This window comes from Rhinolophus hipposideros (genome assembly GCF_964194185.1).
Source record: "Rhinolophus hipposideros genome assembly, chromosome: 12".
Taxonomy (NCBI): domain Eukaryota; kingdom Metazoa; phylum Chordata; class Mammalia; order Chiroptera; family Rhinolophidae; genus Rhinolophus; species Rhinolophus hipposideros.
This window is the reverse complement of record NC_138058.1, coordinates 72,558,079-72,585,307: the sequence shown is the minus strand read 5'-3', so window position 1 is coordinate 72,585,307 and position 27,229 is coordinate 72,558,079. Positions and strand designations below refer to the sequence as shown.

Genomic DNA, 27,229 nt, shown 5'->3' with positions numbered 1-27,229 from the left:
CTATGATTAAAATTACTTATTAACCTAATTATTTTGAAAAAGTTACCTACATTTTTGAACAAATTTTTCCATAGAAATACTACAGATAAGAAGCAGGTTCCAAGGCATACCCATGGAAGAAACTTATTTTACTCATTACACAAAGTATGTCTGTGAGTCAGTCAGTCTACTTGTTTGTTTCTCCCTCTACTTAACACACACATACACACACACACACATACACAAATTGGCCCCGAGTGCTACTATAACCAGAGGGCCATAGGAAGCAGAAGAACATCTGTGAGGATAAGCTGAAATAGAAGGCAGTTAAAAAAAAACAAACACGATTAAAACATACACTTTCTTTTGTTATTTCATTGTTTACTTTTTCGTAAAACACATACTTTTAAAATTAATTATCCACCTCCTCTGTATTGCCAGCATTAATAATTCACTAACAGACTTAATGTGAAAATGGTGAAGAGGACTGCCAGATACTTTTAAGGGCTGTACTAATTGCCCTTAGTACATTCATTAAAGACATTTGTCTTAAAGAAGAAAAAAAAGAAATTGTTTTTTGAGAACTCTTGGGGAAATATTTTTCCTGTTCTAAGTAAATTTCCCTGGACCATGAGGAATATAGGACAACTGGAGAAGCTACGAGCTTCATTTCTCAGAGTCACGGCTCTTACATCCCCTTAAGGTGTGCGATGACCTGGCATCAGGGCTCAGACGGTGTCTTTCGGGGTGCCAGCCGCCTGTCGTACCAGCTTTTGTTACTGTGATGTTTATCCACACAGAGTGGGTCTGCCTTCACCTCTCTTTCATTGACCTCCACGACAAGTGTCAAGTTGCTTTTCTACTCCTTTATGGCACTGGTTATTTTCTTTATAATTTCCCACATGCAGCCATTCTACTTGCCCTCATTAGTAAAATGAGCATAATAAATACATAGCAGCCATTTAATATTTTTCAGGACTAAGAGACAATACATGAAGTGTTGCCTGGTTTATCTGGCATACCATAAGAACTTAACTATTATTAGTAGTAAAGTAAAAATTCAAGATAGACAATTTCTCAAAAGTCTATTGTAATCCAACCCTCATCATTTTAGAGTTGAGGAAACTAAAAGGTCATATACGTACTTAGCACCCTGACATTAAAACTAAAGTTGTTTCTTTCTGGGCAATTTATCCATTGGCTGTTTCTTCAATTGGTGAGGTGGAGTGGAACCCCATGAACTGCATATCGTAATCTTTCCAGGTGCCTAAGCACTTTGAAAACAAAACAGTCCTTTATCCCAAAACTTCAGTTTGTTTTTAGATATCACATTTTACTTATTTTGAACTTCAAATCACACTAAAGACAAGTATAAAATTTACTTTTAGTTAAAAAAAAAGAGCACATTTTTTGTTTTTGTTTGTTTGTTTGTTTGTTTTTTACAGGATTTTATTTGGGAACAGTGTGTACTTCCAGGACTTTTTTCCAAGTCAAGTTGCTGTCCTTTCAATTTTAGTTGTGGAGGGCGCCGTTCAGCTTCAAGTTGTTGTCCTTTCAGTCTTAGTTGTGGAGGGCGCAGCTCAGCTCCAGGTCCAGTTACCATTGCTAGTTGCAGGGGGTGCTGCCCACCATCCCTTGCGGGACTCGAGGAATCGACCTGGCAACCTTGTGGTTGAGAGCCCACTGGCCCATGTGGGAATCAAACTAGCAGCCTTCGGAGTTAGGAGCACAGAGCTCCAACCTCCTGAGCCACCGGGCCGGACCAAGAGCACATTTTTAAAAGGTTGAGAAACACCTCTAATTGATCTTTACTTAATCTGATCTTTACTTAATGTCGACTTTCTGAAAAGGCACCATAGCGGACACTAGGAAGAAAGAGTCGATGGGAACAGCCTCTGTCCTCAGAGAGCTTCCAGTATAGAAAGACACACAACTAAATAGACTGCTTTTATACCGTGTGATAAACATAAGAAAAGATGTAGGGTAAACATAAAAATTTCCGCTCTGGACCAACAACTGGATGAGGGTAATGACAAGTGGTAATAATCACGGTTTTGACCGCGACTAATTTGTGCTCACGATGAGCCGCAATTGCGCTAAGTGAGCTCCTTTCTGTAGAATCACATCTTCTAGTCCTCACAGTACCACTGGTTCTGCTTTACAGATGAGGAAAGTGAAGCTAAGAGGAGTTGGGTCCCATGTCCGAAGTTACACCGCCACCTGGCCAAGCCACCCAGCGTGGAATCAGGCCTGTCTGTCTTCAGTGTCTAAGCTCCAGGCCATTACCTTGCACTGTTATCACAGAGAGTTAAATAAAGAATTTAAAGTATAAGCGAATTCCCAGTTAAAAGAAATTTGCAGGTGACAGTTTAAAAAAAGAAAAATGAGGCCCAATAGAAGTAGGTAAAATCATCAATTATATTTACAGAGTACTAACATATGTCTTTCAATTGGGAAGTTGTCATGATCAATAGAAGATACGAATGCCTTTGAGCCTGAATTAAGAGAAGTGCTAAATAAAATGAGAATCAAAAGAACACGCTACTTCCCCAGTCATTCCAATTAGCAAAGTTATCTTACACCTGGTACAGAGGCCTAAACAATGTCTCTTTCCAAAAAAAGGAATATATATTTTTTAAAAAAGTTTCACCTTCAAGAAAAGAACAGAGAACTCCATTTTTTAAAAAAAATCCTGGTTATCACATGTAATTTAAACAACTTAGGGCTACTTTACATTGAGGTCAGTGTCCTCATGACACTGTTGTCCAGCACCTGAGAAGGCTTCGCAGCAAGAAAACACTTCCTCGAGGGACACTCACCTTTGGCTCCGCATTGCACAGCAACCGAGGTGCTATCTACATTTCAATCTTCCACTGTTTACAAGACCACAACGTGAATGGTGTCTCTCAATGCCAAGGCTTCCCCAACTCCTCCTTAAAATATGCTATCCAAAAATACACTGAATTCTGAAGTATTTATGAGTGAAATGTATAACGGGGATGTGCGTTAGAATACTCCAGAAAAATAAGTTGGGCAAAGGATAAAATAAGAATGGTGAGATTTCAGTAACTGTTGAAGCTGGGCAATGGGTATATGAGTATCCATTATGTTATTCTCAGCATTTGAAAAGTTCCATAATAAAAAGTTGAAACACACACACACACACACACACACACACACACACACACTACCCCCATGGCATGAGTTACAAGAAGTTTAAATAGAATCACCTGAGAAACCTAAGAAAACTTTGATGATATAAATTGAAGGCTATCAAGGAAGCAGAAAAAAACATACTTCAATCTTACTTCAGAGCACACACTGAAATGTCAGGATGACGCGCATACCTACCACCTACTAGCAGCACCTATCAGAAGACTAAGCACAGGGCAATATGGCAGAGGCTGAATCAATTACCCAACTGATTTTTCATGTGTTTCTAGGAAACATTTGCAATTACCAGATGCAAACAATAGATTAAGAAATTAAGTATATTCCAACCATCACAAGAATCAGAAACAACATCCTAGAACAAACACAGATGTCACCCAAGTCCCCACAACAGAAACTACTAAGTCACAGGCAAGTGGATGCATTACATCCTCTCAGGGCACGTCCATCTCAAACAAAAGCCTGCGGAAACAGCAAACATAAACGCGTAAACTGGATAGCAAATGAGCAAGCAGCATAAGCTCTCACTTAAGAAGGAAAACTCAGAAGAAACCACAAAGAAGCCCTTCCATTGAGAGTCTGCTGCTTCGCCAAGACAGTGTGCTCTTCTGATTTCTTCTGTCACACAACCACAGTCACCTGTAACAAACAGGAAGGTGGTGTTTCTGAATTTAAACCCAGGGGGTAGCCCTGACAATTAAGAAGGGCACTAACAGGAGGAAACACACAGAGCATATGAAGGGTCATAAATAAGAGCTTTTCATCACAGATAATTCTTCCCACAAAAAAACAAACAAAAAAAAAAACCCACCTCTTTTCGCTAATGGTAGAATCAAAAAAAACGGTAATAGAGTTCTATCAATGGGCTTTGCCAGACTCTTAAAAGCCACTTGCACAGAAATAAGAAGCTATTTTAAATAGTTTATTTGTCTTATAAAAAACAGCTTATTTGTCTTGGCATAAATATTTGCAAAATAGGTGAAAAGAAGTACTCATGACAGAACAAAATGTCTTTATTCTTTCTCTGTCCTTTTTCATAAATTATAAACAGTAAGTTGCCTTCCAAGCCCAAACTCAAGAGACAGAGCCCGTTCTCCACTCTTTATTTTTTCTATTAAAAATAAAAACTATAAAACTTTAAAATATAAGTAAACATAAGAACAAAACCCTACAAAATGTATCTTTCTACACACTTCATTCAGAGCTGTCCAAAGTCTTCATTTAAATCGGATCAAAATACTTACCATCCAAAGCAAAAAAGTGCAAGATAAAGGCCCAAAAGGGTAGCAACGACATGTCTTATAAAAGAGCTAGTTTTGCTTGAATGTAGATAAGTTCGAAACCAAATGGCTGCTAGCAAGGCAAAGAGTTGGCACACTACAAAGTTGACCTGCAAAGAAAAATTAAAATTTCATATTAGCAACATAGACTTGAATTTTTCATTAAATTCTCAGAACAAAAACACTATATAAAATTAAGATCTTCCAATATACAAAAGAAACAAAAAACAAAAATCAGGGGTCTTCCCAGGGATAGCAGCCTCAAGTTCAAAGTGATGGGCAAGTACACACTGTCTGTACTACACTCGGCAATGACAGGTGGCGCCCAGTGTGGTGAAAAGGCCTACATGGGCACCTGGAAGAATCTGGAGGACACAGGGATCAGACATAGAAATGGAAAGCACAGGTGGGTACCCTGTGATTTGAGGGAAAGAGAAACTTGGTTAATCATTTAGGCTTCCCTGTAACTGGTCAACCACATGTCTCAGCTCTGCAGGACCTCAGAAGGAGAGCGGGTGAATGATAACAGAGAAAGGAACCTTCGGGAAGCCACAAGGGGAAGCATTTACTCCCAAGTCCACCAGTGTCAATTTTATATTCCTCACAAGTCACTCGGAACTACATTGCTCTCGCTCTTTCCTGTCCCTCAACATTTCTTTTGCCCTAGAAAAATGATAAAGCAAAAGGTTATGAATAAGACTTATGATATTTAAAGACTTGAAAAAGATCTCCATTTCTCTTGTGTAAAGTATTCTCATAAAAATGTTAAGGAAAATATGTCTTAAAAATCTACAAATAAACGAAAAAAATCATTTGACATTAGGAACTTGCAGAAAACACATAACAAAAAACATTCCTGGTTCAGATCCCTCAGTTATGAACAAATCACACTATTTACACGCAGGTGCTGCCACAGACCTTTAGAGACATCTCTGCCTAAAGACAGAACTGTGTGTATTTTCTTGCATCACAAGGGGAAAAAGAGTGAATAATTGCTCTACATTGTCTAAGAGCCCACATTCTTGAAAACAGACTCAGTATGAGCACAATGTCTTTCTCACAAGTTCTAAGCACTTTCTCCACCCTCTAGGGTTCTAACTGAAGTTTTTCAATTAAACAGAAAGTAAGTCCATCTGAAAGATGACTATTCTTGATACTAATAACCATTACTTCTACAAAGTTCCTTACAGTTTAAAAACTTTCAAATATCTCTAATGCAACAAAAGTTTATATGGCATCTTGTGGGCAAAGCATGGGAAATCGAAAAATTCTTAGGTCCAAGTGTCAGCCTGAATGAGTTTAGAATCTGATGAGAAAAGCAAACATGTACACAAGGAACATGTCTCTTTATGGGTTTCATAGAAAGTGCTTTAAGAATGTCACAAAGGAAAAAAAGTATGAAGGGATGAAAGTCACAAAGTAGGTGACATAAGAGTTTCCAATCATAGCTGATCTCCACAACCACCTGAGGAGTCAGTCAGTCTCTCTCTCTCTCTCTCTCTCTCTCTCTCAATCTCTCTTCATATTTGTCTAACACAAAACAAAACACGTAATTGTTATAGAACCATTCTAGGACCACTGACACATACTTTCATATCTTTGTAAACATCCATTTCAACATCATCATCTCACAGATTTAAAAAATTGAGATCATGCCTCATTCCGAGACACTGAATCAAAATTTTGGGGGTAGGCCCCAAAGCACCTTTTTTTAAAAACACACACAGGTTCCTACAATACTCAAAGTGTGAAAACCATTGTGTTGGAAAATATGGGAGATGGCAATTTAAGCAGGGGAAAAAACAGATGTGAAGGAAGCACTAGGGCACGAAAGTGCAAATGAGCACGGCGTGGGCAGGGAATTGTGGGAGACGAGGTCAGAATGGGGGGGGCTCAGAAAGTGAAGGGCTTAGACTGCCATGCTGAGGAGTGATGAAGAAACACTAAAGATTTTCAAAATAAAAAAGTGATGTGACCCATCCTCTGCTTCTGCAAAGGAAGAACAGAATTAGGAGTGTGTAGCTACAGGCGAGGAAGCTGCTGTGGGAGTCTCCTTGAGGAAGGAGGGCCTGGATGCAGGGAGGACAGAGGAGAGCCACTTCAAAGCAACTCCGGCCACAGGACTGTCAGGACGGGTCAGCAGACAAGGGGATGAGAGGAAGGGAAAGGCAGCAAGTCCTTAACGGATGGTGACATGACGCAGGACAGGGCAGTCGGGGAGGGGCGAGCAGGTTTCAGTGGGAGAAAGAACTGTCCCTCGGGTCTGCTCAGTCTGAGCATATGCTCAGTCCCAGGGGACAAGGAAGCCCACTGGAAATGGCCAGAAGACAGGTCTGGACCCAGCAGGGCAGATGAGAATCTGGAAGTCACGGACATGGCTGAAGGAGACTTAGAACGACAAGAGGACCCAGGGCATAACCATCCAGACCTACAATGGTCACATCTGGGCCCAATGAACAGCAGCAAGCAGAACAGAAGACTAGTGGGAGGAGGGAGGGGAGGCTCCAGAGGCCACAGTCACTGTCAGAGGTCATAGGGCATGAAGTCCAAACAAGCCACCTAATTGGGCAACTTTACTGGTGACTTTAGTAAGAGGAGCTACAGTTCAATGTCCAGAGCAGAAAATCCCATTTTTCAGATGGTGAAACTGAGTCTCGGTATTTAGGTGACCTATCTAAATCACACAGCTTAATCCGTGCATTACCCACTACTGGCCAGGACAACTGTGCAGGAGATACAAAGATGCACTGCATGTGGTCCCACCCTGAAGGAACAAAAGGGGTGAGTCATAGGCACAGAACCGGAAAACAATTTAAGTGCAAAGGCACAGACCTGGGAGAACCAGAGGCGGGTCATCCAAGTCCCCTGACCTGGAAAAGCATCCCGAAGGCGCACCTGCTATTTGGGCCTTGTAACTGGGTTATGAAAGATAAGGATTCAGTGAGACAGTGGCGAGAACTCTAGGAGTAGGGAGCAGTGTGATTCATATCAAGAAAACAATCTGAAGGTGGGGGAAAGGTGAAGGGGAATAAGAGGTTCCAATTCCCAGGTATAAAACAAACAAGTCATGGGGATGTAATGTACAGCATGGGGAATATAGTCAATAATATTGTGACAGTGTGGTATAATATCAGATGGTTGCTGGACTTATCATGGTGATCACTTCTTTAGGTATATAAATGTTGAACAACTATAGTGTATCCCTGAAACTAAAATAATATTGTATGTTAGCTGTATTTTTAATAAAAATATTTTTAAAAAAGAAAACAATCTGTAGGATATCCAGATGCAGAAGTCCATACTATCTGTTAACACACATACACACACACACACAAAATACAAGACTACATACACACTCAGATGTTCAAATAACTGTTCTGAAAGGTCTTAAAGATAAAACTTTCCCAATGTGAAACCATATCTTAGTCATTCTTTCACTGGTGGGGTAGGGTTGGGGAAGCAAATGAATACTGGAGAGGAAGAGATAGCAAGAAAGAACTCACACAGCAACAACGTATGGCTATCCATCAAGTGCGGAGTAAAAGGGAGACATTTTTCATTATCTACCCCAAAATTCATACATTTTTTAAAGTGATAAATGCTTGTTTTCCAACTTCCAAACAAAAAATTGAGCACCGAAATTTAAGATTATAATTATCGCACTGGTATCAATTATACCACTGAATCGGTATTGCTAGTTTCATCCCAGTAAATTTCATGCAATGGCAACCAAGTTCTAGAGGATATAAGCATTTTCAAACATGATTAGCCCATTGCCACAGAAAAACACAACTCTTTCAAGCATAAAGTAAATTAAACTCCACTACTGTTGGCACCAACATTGATAACGTAACACCAAACTCCTTTAATTGAAGAACTACGGCCTCCCCATAAATAGTGGAAATGAATTCGAATCAAAAATTTGGCATCACTCCTTAAAAATACATGTATTTAGGGGTAGATAATAAATGTCCACTGTGCAAAATAAGAAGGTATGTGTATACAATGAAAAATGTCTCCCTTTTGCCACTATCCTCTACCCGGAAGGACAGTTTCCGGGCTATCGTTCCATAGGTATTCCCAAGAAGATGTGTATTACATCGCGGCATGTCTCTTGGGACTATCTCCTACCTCCTGAATGATATAGCAACTGCCTATCCTAATTCCGCATGAATGAAACACACTGGGTGTTGCCAGCAAAGAGCCCTGCGAGACCAGGCCAGGCCCATACCTTAGATACAACATTCTTTCCTCCTCCTTCCCCGGCAACAGCACGGAGAACCACAAGGTGAGAGCCCTGCCATCACATGACCTCCCATTCCATGCTACATTCAATGTGGTTCAAAACAGCCCAACTCCCAGGATTTATTAACTGACAGATCCTGGAGTGTATTCTCAGGTCATCCACAGAAACCAAAGAGCAGCAAGTGCTTCCAAAGGCACTGAAACAGAAGCAGAAAGCAGTGATTTAATCAAGACCCCACATTGATTAAAAGTAGGTTATCTTCTACCTGCCAGTTTAATGAGAGCTTACTTATCTCATTTAATTTCGGTCTTAAACATTTATGTAAAAGTTCCTATGATCTAAGAAGGAATCTATTTACCTGTGGAATTAAAAGGTGCTAGATTAATTGCATCCACAACTGTTAAATTATGAAGTTCAAGTAAAGACAATTTACTGTCTTCCATCCAGATAAGACAAATAAATAAACACACCATGCACACATCCCAAAATTTCACACACAGAGCGCAGGCACAAACGGTTGAACTGTTTCCTATCCCAACACTTGTCAAACTTACTCTGACAAATGACTAACAAGGAGCTCATCCCTAAACAGAATGGGGAATAAGTATAAGAACAAGGAACTACAGCCCCTTTTATTAAGAGGGTTTAGAACTCGAGTGTGTGGACGCATGCACGTGTGTGTGTGTATGTGTCTGTATGTGCCTCAATGTTTGTCTCTTGGGTGGTTACAAATAATACCAGGAAATCAGAGGACTTGCTGATGAAAAAAGAGGGGTCTAAATTCACAATGACTGGATAAACAATTCCTGGTATAGCCATTCAATCGGACATTACTTAGCAATAAAAAGGAATGAACTATTGTGATACGCAACATAGATGAATCTCAAAATAATTATATTGAAAGAATTCAAAAAAAAAGTGGCTTAAAAAAAAAAGAAAGAATTCAGAAAAAAGAAGAGTACCTCCTGTACAATTCTATGTATGTAAATTTCTACAAAATGCAAGCTAATCTATAATATAATGACAAAAAGCAGATCACCGGTCACCTGGAGATGCAGGACAGAAAAAGGCAAGAGGAAGGTACTGATAAGGGGCACAGGATACTGGGGGTGATGGTTATGTGCATTACCTTTGTTGCAGTGATAGTTTTATGAATGGATACATAAGTCAAAACATCCAATTTTACACGTTAAATATGTACAGTTTACTGTGTCGATTATACTTCAATAAAGTTGTTTAAAATTTTTAAGTAAAAATAAACTCACATTGACCATCATTTGGGTTTAACTGAAAACCCTGCAATTGATTGAGACACCTTTACTTTTGGAAAGATGTTTCATTTCAGTTATATATCATGCTTTGTGGACAAGCAACTGACAAGCAATTATGAAATGAATATAGATGTGGAACACTTAAATGTCTGCATTTCCTCCCACCCCGTTCATCACTTTCATGGGTTAAAAAGCTAGAAGCATTTTAGTGAAAATTCCCATCACTTTAAGTTTCTCACAGAGAGTCTCTGTGACTCAATAAACACAGATCATGCAGTCCAACTTCCTGAGTTTAAAGAAGTAAACTGAAGATCCCATTCTCTCCCCGGGAATTCATTTCTACGTGGCTGAGACCTAACTTTGTAATTTTAGTCTTCACCTCTCCACTGAACTTCAGACCCATTTACTCAACTACCACTGAACCTCCTCACCTGAATGTCTCATAAGTATCTGAAACTTACTGTGGTCCAGAAGACACTTCTGTTCCCTTCCCCACCAATTTCTCCCCGAAATTTCTCCATCTCAGTAAATGCACAATCATAAATTCAGCTGCTCAAACCAAAACCCAGCAATCAACCTCTGACTACTACTTATATTTCTTTCCTTCCACATCAACTCCACTCCTGAATCCTCCAAATTCTACCTGCCATGCATGCCCTATTCTCCATCACCACTGCTGCCATCACTTCTTGCCTGGACAACCACACCTCTCTTGCTACAAGTCAGACACCACACTGCAGGCAATCATGTGACCACATCCATCCCTAGCTTTAAAATACGCTAGTAGACTACCCATCACAATTAAAATAAAGTCTTAACTTCTTACTATGTCCACAAAAACCAGACCCCACTTTAGCCTCATCTACCAGTACTTCTCTCACTGATGACCTTTCAACCATTCTGATCTTCTCCATCACATCAAACTCATTTCCACCTCAAGGCCAAAGCCCCCTCACCTCCTTACTTAGGATGCACAAAACGCAGATACTTCACCATTCACAACTCAAACATCACATCTTCAAAAGCTTCACAGACCTTACAAAAAGGAAAAAGCATCCCCAATCATTTTTGTGAAGTAGCATTCCCAATCATTTTTTACCAAATATCTAATTTTACTGACTTTACAATATTTGTCACTAAAATGATGTTACAAATCTGTTTATTAAATTTTCTAATCGAATTTCTTTTCTTTTCTTTCTTTCTTCCTTTCCTTCCTTTCCTTCCTTTCCTTCCTTTCCTTCCTTTCCTTCCTTTCCTTCTTTCTTTCTTTCTTTCTTTCTTTCTTTCTTTCTTTCTTTCATTCATTCATTCCTGCTATGACTATCAGAAGCATTAGCCAACTCAGTATGGTGATCCTTTCTGAATTTAGTTTGAGAGCATACATATTCAAGGGCCTAGGTGCCATTGGGCAAAAAGAACCCTCACTTAAAAATGTCAATTTCAACTGTCCTATTAATTTTACAAGACTTTATATTATGCAAAAAATTCACTATTTTCCTGAGCTGTCTTATTATCACCAGATTTCAGTTCAATACAATATCAACTTACAAACACATTGATTTGATTTAGAAATTATACTGCCTCTCACCAAACATAGTACCCTTTTCAATAAAGATCATACCAATATAAAAAGTATTAGTTGTTAATCATTAGCTTGGGATCTGCAGTACCTTGTCTTTGGAATACTAGCCACTGAGCGCTCCAAGAATACATTACCTGAATGAGCCAATTTAAATAATTTCTCACTTTTTCTTTTAGAACTTTTAAAGGTTTCGGGCACTGCTACCACCAAAAATTGCAATTGACTATTCTGTCTCTTGATGTTGCACACGGTAAATTACCCTCTAGTAAATCATTACAATAAACACTGGAATGTACATTTCAGGAGAACTAGGATTTTTGTTTACTATATTTGTCTATTTTGTTTACTATATCCCTTGGCACCTACTCCTGGAATGTGACCAGCACTAACAAAATATGTGTTGTTAAATACTTGCAAGCTCACATTTTGTTTTATCTTTCAGATAGATCATCGTATTATTCCAAATGTATATGTAATCTCTTCTTCCTATTGCTGGATGCTATTTTAATATTAAGCATGAGCTGAAAAGCAATTCTTTGATATTAATCCAAGTGTTTGATTTCCAAACTACACAGTGATACGTGGCATAGACGCTCTCACGTACGTATGTACATACGGACAGACGTAAGATGGACTGAGGAGCGAGACTCCACACGGTCGTGATACACTGACCCCATCACCAAAACCCTGAAGCAGTGTCCGCTCTCAGGCTGGGGAGGAAGTCACAGCTGCAACGCCACCTGCCATCCCAGATCATCAAATATTTACACCAACGCCAAGGCGAATGTTAAATAGCCCCACACAACTGATAATGTCACCATAATTAAGTAGGCAAAGGTAGCAATTATGAATCATAGAAAAGTGACTCCGTTTTGAGGTGTGTCGCTAGTTATTTATTGCTACTGAAAGTTACAGTAGTCAAGTTGGTGTATGATCTACTTTAATAAAGCTTATCCCCAAACATTGCTCTTACACTCACATTTCTAAGTAGAGATGAAACAGGTTTGCTGGGAACTACACAATACACAGTGTGCAGAAATGGGACTGCGTCTCCTATGAATGTCACCCTTCATAACACAGCAGGCCAGCAGTTATGGCCCTGAACCTACTTGTCACTACTTAATACACCATGACTACAAATCCTTGCTCTGGCCCTCACCACGGCCCTCACCCTTAGGCATCTGTAACTTCTTTATACCCTATTTCTCGACATGAAAATAAGAATAACCTCCCTCTACATTTGTGGACTATGAAATGTACAAAGTAAAAGAAGAGTGAACAAACAGTATTCACATTTCTGATCCTTTCCCTGACACGGTCTGCCTACCTGGCCAGCTGGAAGCTGGACCGAGGTGGGTCGGGTTCAGAGTCTCTCAGGGAGCTCCACTTAGATAAGGCCTCTAGAATAGTCAAATTCATAGAAACAGAAAGTATAATAGTGGTTTCCAGCGGCTCGGGGAAGAGGGAATAGCGTGTTCAATGGGAATACAGTTCCCATTTCATACGACGAAAAAGTTCTGGAGACTTGTTGCACAACAATGTAAGTATACGTAACACTATTGAACCATACAGTTGAGAATGGTTAAGATGGTGAATTTTATGTTACATGTTATCACAATTTTTTAAATTTTAATTATTTAAAAAAATTAACAAATTAGCACTTCTTCATCAAAAGACGCCATAAAGAAAACGGATGATCAAGCAACGCACTGGGTGAAGACATTTTATAACACATACAATGGGCAAAGAATTCAAACCCAAAACATAGAGGGAACCTCTAAGAAAAAGACAAACTACCCAATTTTAAAAATAGACAAATGACAAAAAGAAGCATTTCACAGAAGAGGAAATACAAACGGCAAGGAACTATATGAAAACAATAATCTCACCGTGTAAGGAAATATGAAAATTTAAATCAGAAAATATCTTTTTATACCCAAAATTCTGGCCAGAATGTACTGACCTGCTAACAGCAGGTGCTGGTGAGGATGTGGAACAAGAGAATTTAATACACGGTTGGTAGGAGTGTATATTGGCACAGTCAGCCGGGAAAAGTTTGGCATTCTTCAGTAAAGTTAAAGATACATTCTCCATGAGCATTAATTCCACCCGTAGGTAGATAACCCTGGAGAAACTCTTGCATATGTGAGAAGGATGTGAACAAGAACACTCATTGCAGCATTGTTTATATAGTAAAACACTAGAAACTGTCCAAATGGACAGGTCTTATATAAGACTGAGTATAATACCCAACCTGGTCTTATATAAGACTGGGTCTTATATTAATTTTTGCTCCAAAAGATGCATTAGAGCTGATTGTCCGGCTAGGTCTTATTTTCGGGGAAACATGGTAGATTATAACCAATTTCACGCCAATCTCTTTCAGCTCATCACCTAATACTCTGCTCTAAGTTTACCTTCATGAAGGTTAGTTACACGGGATGTGGGTTGCATAGGTGTATATGCATTTGTCACAACTAATCAAACTATACACTTCAGATCTCTGCATTTCACTGTATGAAAATGACACTTCAACAAACAATTTTTAAAAACATGATTGCCAAAATGAGAAATTTCATGATGTAAAAATTACACTTGAACTTGGTGGCTGAAAACAACATTTCTCCTGCTCCTGAATCTGTCATTTGATCACAGTTGGGCAGGGAGGACTCATCCCTGCTGTGCGTGGCATCAGCCAGGGACTGAAACTATCTAAAGGCTCACTCAATCACCTGTCAGACAGTTGATGGTGGCTGCCATTTGAGACCTTAGCTGGGACTGTGGGCTGAAACACCTACACGTGGCCTCTCCATGTGCCCTGGGCTTCTTCACAACATCGTGGCTGCTGTGAAAATGAATAAAGAAAAACCTCATTCAAAGTGGCGCTGGGAAGCCCTGAAGGAGGAGCTCTCATGCCCATACCACAAGATGCAGCTTACTTTACAAATATGGGCAGGAAGAAGGTTACTTTACTACCCCAGCAGGATGATGGAGGATTTTCTCCTTGCCCAGCAACCGCCCAGCCAATGAGAAACCAACACATTCAGCCAACAAGAAGCCATGGCCACCCTGAACCCTCCAATGGACTTTTGCTCATAACTGCTGCTCCCACCTTCCTCCTTTTCCTGTATAAAATAACGCTCGCTTCCTTTGTTTTCTGGACTTGCCTATGGTTCACCATAGTTTGCATGTCCTGCCTGAAATTCCTCTGCTATTCCCAAATAAACTCATTTTTGCTGGTAAAATAACTGGCTATTATTTTTTTAGATTGACTCTGAGAAAGAGATGGAGAGAGAATAAGAGCCACACATACCAATGAAAGTTGTAGCCTTTTCATGACCTAATCCTAGAAGTCACACAGCATCACTTCCTCTATACTCTGTTAGTTGAAGCAGTCAGAAACCTGTCCAGGCTCAAGAAAAAAGGAAATAAATTCCATCCTTGATAGGGAGTGACAAGTACTGGAACTACTGCTGTGACCATTTTTGGAAAATGAAATCTACCACAGCTTGGAACATAAAGCTGAGGGAAGTCTCCAAAAGATATGAGTAACGAGAGAATATATAGAGAGAAGTCATCCGAGATGTCAATATCTAACAAATAAGAATTCCAGAAAGAAAACAACAACTGAAGCAATGCTGAGGATGATACGAAGTTCAGATTCAGGGGTTCCTAAGAGAGGCCAGCGGCAGGAAATAACTGATGATCTGCCACTGGCTGATACTGTCTTCTTAAATTTTACGAATATATATATAGACACTTTTCCATAAAATATCCACTTTTCCTATCAATGAGATATATCCAAAAAGAAATGTAGTAACATTTCTTTCAATGGTAATTTCTCCTACTTTGTCTTTACTTTTTAATTAGAAAACACATCCTAATATTAACATTTATAAGTTATCCATCACTCTGCAGGAGCCTAACTTCTTTACCACTACCTATTAATGATGAGAAAAGAAACACAGTAAAGCCTATATAAAGTGAAATATTGAGGGTGTGTGTTATTTTGTTTAGCTAGGTTCCCTGATGAAGCAGAAAAACCATAAATATATATATTTTCCTTTCTTGGTGTTTACTTTTTCATATCTCCTCCTTGACCTAAAAAAAAAAAATTATAGCAGATTCCTTTTTTCTGACTCCAAAACCCACGTCCTTTCTACTATGACATTCTTCTCAAATATCTATTCAATGACTTCTCTAAGTCAACACTACCTTAGTTTAGCATTGGAGAATTAAGAGATAATGAATAGTTACTTTCCCCAAGAGCTTACAATCTAGACTCGTAGGTAGGGGGGGAAAAGAAACTATTATAGTCCAGTATAACTGCTATAAGTAATGATATACACACGTGTTATAATGATAATAATGATTAATAGTTATTGAGCATTTACCACGTTCTAAGTCTTTCCAGAGAAACTATCTTATAAAAAAAAGTCCTTAACACAAGGGGTCCTATTTGTTAGGGGTACCGTCCTTGGCCTCGTGTTTTTTCTGGTGTAATACTCCTGCCCTCCCCTGCCTCCCCATCAGAAGAGCAACCTCACCAAACCTTCTGGGCTTCCTTTAGACCTGCCAGCCTACAGCCCGCTCCTCTATGTGGGAAGTTGCTGGAGAGGCTGTGTTTCTTCTGGGGAAACCTGCAGATGCCCAGCTCTGCCTGTGTTGGGTGAGTTAAATTATCTCAGGGTAAAATACTTAGGAACTCCACGGGGCAGCACATTTTAAGGCATGTGTTCCCATCCAGCTTCTATCAGTAATGCTGGCAACGATCTAACTCTTGTCTCTCTCTCAGCCAGGTCTAGTGAATCTGGCAAGAGAAGGCTATTAAGTACTAGAACCCTAACATTCCAACATTACCACTGTCTCTATTTTACATATGAGGGAACTGAGGCTTCTGCAGCTTAGAAAGATCGAGTGAGTAGTTCTAGGTTTCCTACCAAAAAAGCAGCACTATCACCATTTAAAACCACTGCCTCCCAACAAAAGAAAAATAAGCTCCCAAACTGATATGATATGAATCTTAAGTTGAAATTCCAAAACGGAAATAGAAGTCAATGCTAAAACAGGTCATTTGCTCTATCATTTGCTGTTTTAAGAAATGAACCCTAAAAAATACACATAACCATCAGGTTCATGGTTCATTAACACAATAGACACATACTTATTGAGTACCTGCTACGTGCCAGGCACCGTTCCAGGAATGAGGCATACGTCAGTGAGAAAAACAAGAGTCCTTGCTCTCATGGAGACTGCATTTTAGTGAGAGAAACAGACAGTAAACATATGAGTATACAATGTCAAATGTAAAACATAATGTAAGGTTAACGTTTTTAAAAATCAGACAGACAAAAAGAGTACATGACAGGAAATTCCAGTTTGGGATGGGCAGATCAGAGAAGGCCTCCTTTAGAAGGCCTTGAGCAGAAAGCCACGTCAAGCGAGGGAGTGAACCACACAGCTATCCAGGGAGCAGGAATGCCAAGCGCAAAGTCCGTGAGGTGGAAATGTGCCTACAACAGTCAAGGAAGTGTGAGAAGGCTACTGTAGATGAAAGCAAAGAGAAAAAGCTGTAGGAAGTGAAGTTAGAGAGGTTGGCAGGGCCATCGTGACAGTGCTTGGGACTCTATTTAGGTGAAAAGAGGATTCTCCAGAGGGCTCTGAGCTAGGATATGGCAAATAATTTGCACTAAATGTCTACCTTCACTTTCCAATATATTTCCTAAAGCAATATGGCAGTTTTTTGTTTCTTCTTCATCTACAGTAATCAAGGAAGAGTGGAGGTTTCTCTCTTATTCTCAGAAACATAAAGGAGGGCTTGCTAAACGAAGGACAAAGAACAAACTGCAATGTCTGCTCAATGAACCACAACACCTCATTAGAAGTGGCTTAGGGTGCCCTTTGCACATAAGGCAGGCAGACAGCACCAACGGGATGTGCCAGAGGCAGACTCTAGAATCCCTTACAATGCCATCCAGCCCACAGGCGGTGTGGTCCCTCCTCATGTTAGGTCTACTTCTCTCAACACTAAATGTGGAATGAGAACCTATAAGCATATACAGAAATAGGTGAAGCATAACAGTGAAATTCTACAAGTGCTTTTAAGTAACTCATTTGTTTTTTAAAAAAACAAACAAACAAAAAACCTGCTGGTAGACTTTGAAATGGTCTGGAGGCTTAAAATGAATTTAGTATCATTTTTCTAAAGTTTAGAAATATTATCATGATAAACTTGTATGCAATGCAAACATTGGACAAATGCCTGCAGAGGTGGGCACCAGCCATGGGAGAGATGAGGAAAATCTAGTTCCTGTATCGAAGAGCTAGGTCTAGTGGGGGAAACAACCTAGTAAACCAACACTTACAAAAACAGTGTGCAGAAGGCCCCCTCCCTCGGCCACACCAGACACAAGGGGTAAAGGAGGCCACCTGCCACCTGAGAAGGCACAGTCCCAATCCTTCCAGCCAGATGGTAAAGATACTAGGAGTAGGGAAAGCACATCCTCTGAATGTGAGCTGACACTCCCCCATGCTGGGGAGTACTGGTAGCCTTCCTGTGTACAAACATTCAGGTAAGAAGAACAAGACAAGGTAACTTAACTTCTAAAGGGTGTAAGTATGAAGAAATAGAAGTGAAAGGATAATTACAAATATTAAAGGAGAAAATAAACAACTGCAATGATTTAAGAGAAAAGGACAAGTTCTAATAGTTGTTCAAAAACCAGTGATTCTGCATATTGTTTCAGACTCAAGAAACTTGAAATAAACAGGTATATGCACCAAATACACACATTAGGAAATTTATCTCCTAATAAGTTTCATGAAATCATGACAGAAAAAAATACTATACACAACCAAGGAATAATTAAACAATGATACACCCAAATGATGGACCATTATGTAGGTTTTGAAAAGCAATTTAACAGAATTGGAAATGACTCTCAAAATGTTACTCAAAAACAAAAGGTTATAAAGATTTTATATTTGGTATGAGCCCAATTTTGTTTAAACACACAAAGTTAGCAAAAGTTGTCTCTGGGTTGAAGGATAATGGGTGATTTTTAAATTTTCATCTTTACATTTTTTGTATTTTTTGTATTATATACAAAAATATACTTTTTTGTATTATATACAAAAATACTTTTTTTATATTTTTTGTATTATATACAATGGATATGTGATACTTTTTAAATCAGAGAATACACAAACTAAACTCAGTTCCCTATTAGGGTACACAATACATTAGTGAAAGTACAAATGATATTATAAATGCACAAATGTCAAACATACTTCTAAGTTATAAAAGAAGAATCAGCTCCTAAGACCAAAAAAAAAAAAATTGTGAAATACCTGATTTTACCCACTTTTCAAGTTGCAGATGAATTGAAGTTTGGTTTCATTCACCCTGTTTTTCAGTCCAAATCCAATACTTTGCTTTGTTTTGTAAAAGCCAAAAAGCCTAATGCCTATTTCCTGGTCATTTCCAGCATCCTTGAATTTGTGGAAATCAAGGATCACTTGAGATAGCCTAATCTATTGTCATTTTTGATCAGCAAAATAACACCAATAGCCAATACAAAAAATGCCTGTCATTCATATTTATTGTTCCTATATGAGTATTAACTTTCGATTATACATAAATTCTACATTTAACTTGGAATGAAATCACCTTATGTGATTTATATATTTATCAGTTAAAATATAAACACATGTTTGCTGTTACAAGAGTAAAATGACATTAAAACTCATGAGTATGAAAACTATAAATAGGAAAAGAGATGAGTTAATGTAAGTATTGAGAAAGGGTTCGTTTATATGACACCTTTAGGAAGAACATTATGTCCTTGGAGCCAAATGTTTATAAGTTTTTTTTTTAAAGTTAAAAAGAGATTAGATTATTTTATAATTCTATTACTTACAAAATTGTTTGATGTGCTAACATAAAACAAAATAATCTTTAAGAACTGTATTCAATTTTTAGTTATTTAGTTCCATTTAAGTCATAAAAATTACCTTTTGTAATGAAAAGGCTCTACTTGGGAATCCTACACATCTTGTGCAAATGAACTAAAAGCAGAATAATTAGCTCTGCTATCTCAATTTCACAAGAAAAAAACCATTAAACTCAGACACAATATCCATTATGAATCACACATACATAATAAAAATATACAAGGAACATGAAGAAAAAAGGAAAGTGTTAAAGACATCTGGGGTATCCAAAACATGTTTTGTTCTCACTAATTAAACCTGAACATTGTCACCCCAATAAACTTTAATTTTTTAAAAAAACCTGAACAAAAGTCTTCATAAGAATATCTTAAGAAGAGAATTTCTATTGTTTCAGGAGTTGCCGACAAAATTTTTTGTTTATTTTTATTGGGGAATATTTGGGAATAGTGTGTTTTTCCAGGACCCATCAGATCCAAGTCAAGTCGTTGTTTTCAATCTAGTTGTGAAGGGCACAGCTCACTGTCCCATGTGGGAATCAAACCAGCGACCTTGGTGTTATGAGCACTGTGCTCTAACCAACTGAGCCATCCAGCTGCCCCACACGATAAAATTTTGAGATTTGCCTGGATAATACTCAGCTTTAACTCAACATTGATTTAAACACCAAGCCATTAGACATTTGACCACAAATGTGATCTGATGTACCTTATTTAAAGACAATCTTAGATTATACATTTCCAGTGTCCCATCCATGTTCTTCAGTTAAGCTGTTTTTTTCACACCATCAGCCAGCTGAGTACAATGAGTCCACTGAGTCCAAAGAAACAGTATTTGGGGCACACCTGGTGGTTTCTATCATTGTCTGAACTGCATTATTTATGAGAGCATACGTATCACTAAATCAACACTTTTTTATTTTTAGCACATATGAGTAAATTATAAAGGCAAAAAGCAATAAATCTTCCAGCAAGTACACCCAACACTGCAATACTCCGAAGAGGACAAGACTCAGACACTGAACTTCAGGTGTGGGGCCATCCATCCCAAAAGAGCTGAAACATTAACACACAAACCCAGGAATTCCATATTAGAAGATTTAGGGGGACTGATGCCTAATTTACTGAATTGCATGGAGAAAGAGTGGAAGGTACCCAATGAACTAAGAGGTGGTCATGGAGAAGGGGCTTATGCAGACCACTTCTGGATTATTCCAGAACGTTTGTAAGCCCCAAAGTGTGGAACTGGCTGCCCTACTCTCCATCACAGAAGTGTTCAAGGAGAAGCCAAGTGACCATCGCCAGATTTCCCAGAGATTTCACAAGAACAGCTCACACCAAGATGCGATGACAGTGAACACTAGCATTTATAGAATGCTTACTCCATGCACTAGGCTTCGTGATACAGGTAAAGCCAGGCTCAAGTGACCCACAGCTTACAAGTGATGCCAAATGGCGGAACCACAATTCAGCCTAGGCCGAGTCCTGAACCCACAGTCTTAGCCACCAGAATCTTCATGTATGAAACACATCTGCTTTTTCATCAGCTACATCATCAGACCCTGCCCACCTGCCCTCGATTCTCTGCCGCACAGGCCTCGCACAAAGCCTGCCACCGATCAATGTTCACCGAAGGAATGAGCCTGCCCCTGCTTTCCTTTGCAAACACTGTTTCCTCAACTAGAAGTTGCACTTTTGCTGAGTCACCAGGAAAATTTATCCTTCAAGATTTGGCTCAAACGTTACCTTGCCCTGACCAATCCAACCCCAATCTCAATTTCACAAGAAAAAACCAATTTCACAAGAAAAAGCAGTTATAGCTGCTTTTCCCTAGATGATTCCAGACTATGGTGGAGCCTGCCCTGCTCTCCCACCATAACAGAACTGGAGCTGGGCACAGCCCCAGATAGCAGACATTTACTAGCTACCTCCACCCACCTCCTTGCTGTGACTGGCAGCCATGTGACAAAGCTCTAGCAAAAGCACAAAAGGAATGTGAGTCGAAGTGATATGTATGTGGCACTTCTAGCCAACAACTGTGACCACAGGGGTCCTTTCCCCTTCCTGTCTGCTGGATGACTAGAAGTCTCCACATTCTCCAAATATGAAAAGTACGGTCACCAGACCAGCAGCAGTAACGTCACCTCTGAACCAGTTACACTTACATATTATCTGTCCCCATCCAGCCCTACCGCTCACAGGGCCAGTGAGCTGTGTTTTTCGTTTGTTTGTTTGTTTTTGTTTTCTTACTAGTTCCACGTGTACAAAACAATGTAATAGTGCTGTGTTTTAACAAATGCCACAGGGCATTCTCATACAACCTCAAGCTTCAGGACCACTGCCCGAAGCAAACCAGCCCCAGCCAGGGTGGTGGTAAGGCCCCACCCTATTGTTCTGCTAGCAGAACAGTGTGTTGGAAGGAACACAGGTCTCCCTATGACCGGTGAAGCAGGACTACCCAGCACTCTGGACCATTTACATCAAAACTATCATGTGAGAAAAATAAACTTCTGTTACATCTAAGTCAATGACATCGCTGGGACTCTGTTGCAGCAGCCCCGTCTGAGCTAATTCCAACTCCTGTCTCTCCTGAAATTCATTTACATGCTGTCAGTATGTGTCAGTCTTTCTCTTCCCACTGGACCAGAAGCTCCAGAGCCAGAACCAGCTCTTACTACGCGCTGCATGTCTCCCTGGCCGCTACCACATGCGCAATAGACAGTGGTGTCTACTTATCCCTTTCTACCTTTACTACTAACAACAAAGTGACACCAGTAACACATCACCTTTTCTGTTTAAAAATGCTACAAAAGTACCAACATTCTCTATGACTAAAACTTTCCAATTCTACAACAATTCTCAGAACGATGTCAACTGTCAAAGGTTTGTCTTGCATAGTACCACTCCCTAAGCTAATTGCTTCCCAGTTTGAGAGAGGGATCTTGACTTTGATCACAGTCCATCCTCCCCGACACACAACGTACAGTAACACGCGTGTGGCTCTCCTCGGGTGTACCTCGCCCTGCAGCACGCTGTAGTGTCCATAGACCGACGTGCTAACCCACGGCACCAACGCGGCCAGCACATCTGACCTCTGCTGCCTTTCTCCTTCGTTTGACAGGAACTAGAACTTCAACATCATACATTTACCAAATCTGGAGTCAGGGGACAAAAAAAGTAGTTTAATATCTTCATTATTTTCTAGACGTTCCTGCTTTCGAGACCATCAACACAAAAAGAAAAACCATTCAAGACCAGCCTTCTGGCATTTTTCCAATCTACTTTATCTTTGATGAAGTGGTCCCAACATCCTTTTATCTTTAATATTCCAAGCAGGATTTCTGTTTAATCTACAAGTATTTCCTGCCAAATATCATATTTCTGACAAACTATTTTATAAATTATGTTCTAGTCCTATGTGGTAAAACTCTAAGCCTATGCCAAAAACCTTCTTGGAACGGCATATTTCTGCATTAATTTGTATTTCTTATACCTTTAATAAAAAACCTCGCTCTTTAGAATGAGTCCTTCCAATCCATATTGAAGCTTCTAACAAGCACACAGATCGACAATACCGAAAACTCTACTGTTCGATTTTGATCAGTTTGTCAGAATTTCCTCTCAAAGCTAATGGAAGTCTGAAGTTCAATGAGGTGACGCCAAATTTACCAAGACTTTCCTTTATTATGTGGCTTTAAAAATATTTTCCAAGGACAGGAGGAGAGGACACAACTAGTCTCATGCTACAGGACATGTACAGGGGCCACGACTATAGCAGGATTATAATCTTAGAGTCAGGACCCCTTAACCTTAACTGTCACCAAAGATACTAAGTACCAGCTGAGGGTACCTCCACCCTGCCCACTACCTTCACCTTCTAGGCTCTACTCACACACCAAAACGCTTCGTCACTTCTATTTTTGGTGTATAGCTAACATGAACAGCTGTGCCTGTCTTCGTATTAGAATAGGCACGCTAAAACTCACAGTGAACTACCCTGTAGATTAAACATACACTCCAAAGCCTGAACACTTATCACGAGATGAAGTATCTGGCCAAAATTCAATATACACTCTAAAAGAACTGAAAGGTTGAAAGGGGCTTATAAGGCAATCAAGACCTTTCCAAGTATTACCTTATTCCCTACTAGTTAGACTTATTATTCTCTAATGTCACACCCCATAAAATAGCCTTGACAACTGAGACCGATTAATATTTGTAATACTGGACCTGGAAAAGGAAAAAAAGGACAGTAGTGTGAAATTCCAACCTTCTCACTTTAATGGGGTATTAACTTTCAAGATTATTCCAAGACGTGACCTAGCCTGACTGACAAGAACTAGTAAGATAAAATTTAAACTTCTATTGGCCAATTTAAGAATGAAATGACTAAGCTGATGAAGTACAAGAATTACATCTTCAACTATCGTTTGACATGGTTTGCAAGCCTTCTGCCGTCCTCGCTGCTCTGCCAGGGCTACACGCTGGATGTCCGTGCTCCTTTGACGGCTCAGGGCAGGACAGCACACACACTTCAGGCTGCACTGACCACCACCAACTGGAACAGAAACGGCTGCCGACTTCCGGACAGCCAATTAGCTAACTCTGACCTCACTGTGCTGTCTGGGCTCAAGAAAAGACCCCAAAACTTCAAAAATCATATTTTCACAAAAAAGCCAGAATTCCAGCTGCCCTTGAAAAATCAGCTTTGGTAACTTTGGCAAAAGTGAGTGGTGACTTTCCTTCTCAATGGGCCTGGGCTTTCCAGATGGTCAGGCCACCCAACCTTGGCAACCGCTGCCTCTGCATTTATACCTCTGCATTTCCGTCCCTTGCCTGTGCCCTCGAGACATTTGAATTTGGAATTTTATGTTGGCTTTAACTACTTCACCTAGCCCCATGACCTGGTCAGCTGAACAACACCTTACAATGAACAAAACTCCCAGAGTTTACTCATAAAATTTAATGCTGGTCTCAGGCCATTCTCCTTCCATACAATGAACTTCTAGAACTTCACTGCTGGTCTTTACATTTATCTTTGGAATTGAAATTAGATGTGTTAAATTAGATGCATTCAATTCAATCGCTATTTATTGAGCATCCAGGAGATGAGTGGTTTTAAAACTACCGTGTTTCCCCAAAAGTAAGATGTAGCTGGGCCATCAGTTCGAATGCATCTTTTGGAGCAAAAATAAAAGAACCAGTCTTATTTTAAGACCGGCAATATAATATAATACAATACATCTAACTGGATCTGATATTAATTTTTGCTCCAAAAGATGCATTAGAGCTGATGGTCCAGCTCCATCTTATTTTCAGGGAAACAGGGTGGTGGTTTTGCAAAAGGCAGAGCCCCCACTCTCCATTCCATTTTAACAAGATAAGTATCACTTGAATGTCTTTCTCGTGATGTAGTTCGACCTGTAACTTATTTTCAAAAAGAAAGTGAAAGGATTCATAATTTTTGTTTCTATAAGCAAGAGAGCTATTTTAACATACATGTAACTGAGTAATTTAAATCTATCTAAAATTATATGTAACTTATAACTCTGACCTTCCACAAATACCCAGTTTGGCATAGAAAACCTCTAAAAACTAGAAAAGTTCTATGGGATTATGAATGAAAACAGCAAGTATTTTACACTTTTGTTCAATGCCTTGAGAGGAACAAGTGAAGCCAGCCAGAGGTCTGGTCCTTTCTGGACGTGAGGTCTGTCTGGATGGCAGCTGGGGAGCTGGGGGTCCCTGGTTTCCTCACATAGTAAGACACTGGCCACCCACAAAGGATCGGTGGGTGACATCTGCTGAGGACCAAAAGCCACGCTTCCCCTGGATTGGCTGATTGGAGAACTGGGGGGACGTCCCAAAGGAGCCCGTTTGGAGAGCCTCCCCAAGAGGGGAGAGGGCAGGACATAGCAGCCCTTTGCTGAAACCTACCTTTTTCTGAATCTCTTGAAAAGCATTGATTTTCCAATCACCCCTTATCACCCGACACTGTAATCGTCCAGCTGAGAATACTGGTCCGTCTTATAGTTATCTTCATTTCCTTTTGAATAATCAGTCACGTTTCTCCCCAAAACATCAATGCTTTGCATGTCTCCTTTTAAGTGACCTCTTGAAGAGAATGCGTCAGCCAGAAAGGTGTGTGCAGCTTCCTTCTGACTAAGGAGACCTGCGGTGCTGCCCTGTAGTGGGCCTCACACACGGGACCTTACCTCGGAAGGCAGAGCACAGTGACCAGCTGGAGGAGACCCATGGCAAAGTGACAGGAGCCCGATTTGGGGAGCTCAGCCAGCTGAGCTGCAGAGACAAGGCAGTGCCTTGTCCAGGGACGGGTCACCACTGCCTTGTGGCCCAGGGGGTGTGAGTACCAATGAAAGATAGTGAACAAGTCAAGTGTTCCCAGGAGAAACACCCCTGACGGCCCTGAGCAGAACTCCATTTACACCCGTTCAGGAGCTGCACGTCACTCTCTGGCCACCTGGCCAACTCCTCCTATTCTGAGAAAGTCTGAAACTCAAGGTGTTAAACTTTCTTCTTTGTACCCCGCATTTAGCACTCGGTCTGGCGTACACAAATACTTGCAAAATGGATCACTGCAAATGCATTAATAGACTGGAGAACCTGAAGGATGGGCTTAAGTCTTGCACAAACCTCTGTCCTCCACAAGCCCTGGAAAAGCACCTGAGTCGTCAGCAACAGCCAGGTGGACCGAGCTGTCCCTGTGCTTTGCCTGTCCCTGCCGACCTCCTAATGCCTGCCACAGGCTAGGAGGCAGCGCCCACCACCGCCCCATTGCACAGACCAGGGAGGGAAGCTTACAAAGCTCTGTCAGAGCTATGACTACACAGCCAGGAAGTGGCCAGCGGAAGTCGGGGCAATCTGCCCTCCGTGACGCGAGTCCCACTCACTCCACACACTCTACGCCAAGCATGGTGCTAAGAATGAGGGACCCATGGCTTGGCGGGACACCTGTAAAGGAAGCCAAAACAGGTGCTGCAGGTGGAAAAGGGAGCAGGTGGAAATGGGAGTGGCAGGGCCCTAATCAACCGGTGGCCAAATCAGCCGGAAACCAAAGGGGCTTACCCCACGGTCACCTCCTAGAGTTGGAAGGACGCTCACATTTGACAAGTAGCCAGTGGAAGAGGCAGAGACCCCCCCCCCAAATGTGCCCATTAGCTCCTTCCTAAGAAAGCCAGATCTGGGTGATATGGGCTTTGGTTTTGCAGATGCGGAGAGAGGCACTGCAGAGTCCAGAGCTAAGGAGAGGGATCGGCTCGGACGAGCGGCCTGTCGTCTCCTCTCAGTGTCCTCCACAACGCCAGTCGTCACAGAAGTGCCGCAAGGGTCTGAGAGGCAGCCGTGGAGGGGGCCGCAGCTGGGATGCCCACAGCCTGAGGCAGAAGCCACACTGACTTGGAGCATGTGCGCATCTTAGATACACACAACACAGGCTCTAAAGCAGACAGTCAATGACTGCAAGGCCGGGACAGACTTTCAAAAGTTTTATCAAGGACGGACAGGGTTTAGCCAAGTACGGGTTTGCTGGGCCAAAAACAAGGGTGGGGTATTTCAGGCAGAGGACACTGCGTCATCAAAGGCATGGAGCTGAAAGATAGGACAACGTTCTGAGGGGACTTGAAGTAAGTGAGCACGCAGACACTTCACAGCAGCAGACCCTGATCTCAGTTCCCGCCCGGCTCTTCTGTTTGTACGGCCTGGCTCTCGGCGCTTGCTGCTGTCAGGAGAGA

General features: G+C 40.6%; 1 protein-coding gene across 4 annotated transcripts in view; it reads right to left on the bottom strand.

Moving 5' to 3' along the window:
- Positions 1–27,229, bottom strand: part of MBOAT2 (membrane bound glycerophospholipid O-acyltransferase 2) — a 96,178-nt gene that overhangs the window by 61,299 nt on the left and 7,650 nt on the right. For 2 of the 4 annotated variants that reach the window (XM_081068808.1, XM_081068810.1), the window contains exon 2: positions 4,395–4,540. In XM_081068808.1, the coding sequence (XP_080924934.1) occupies positions 4,395–4,540 (146 nt within the window). Of the gene's footprint in view, positions 1–3,678; positions 3,743–4,394; positions 4,541–16,704; positions 16,782–27,229 lie in introns of those variants that run through there. The other 2 variants (XM_081068809.1, XM_081068811.1) reach the window with 2 other exon arrangements.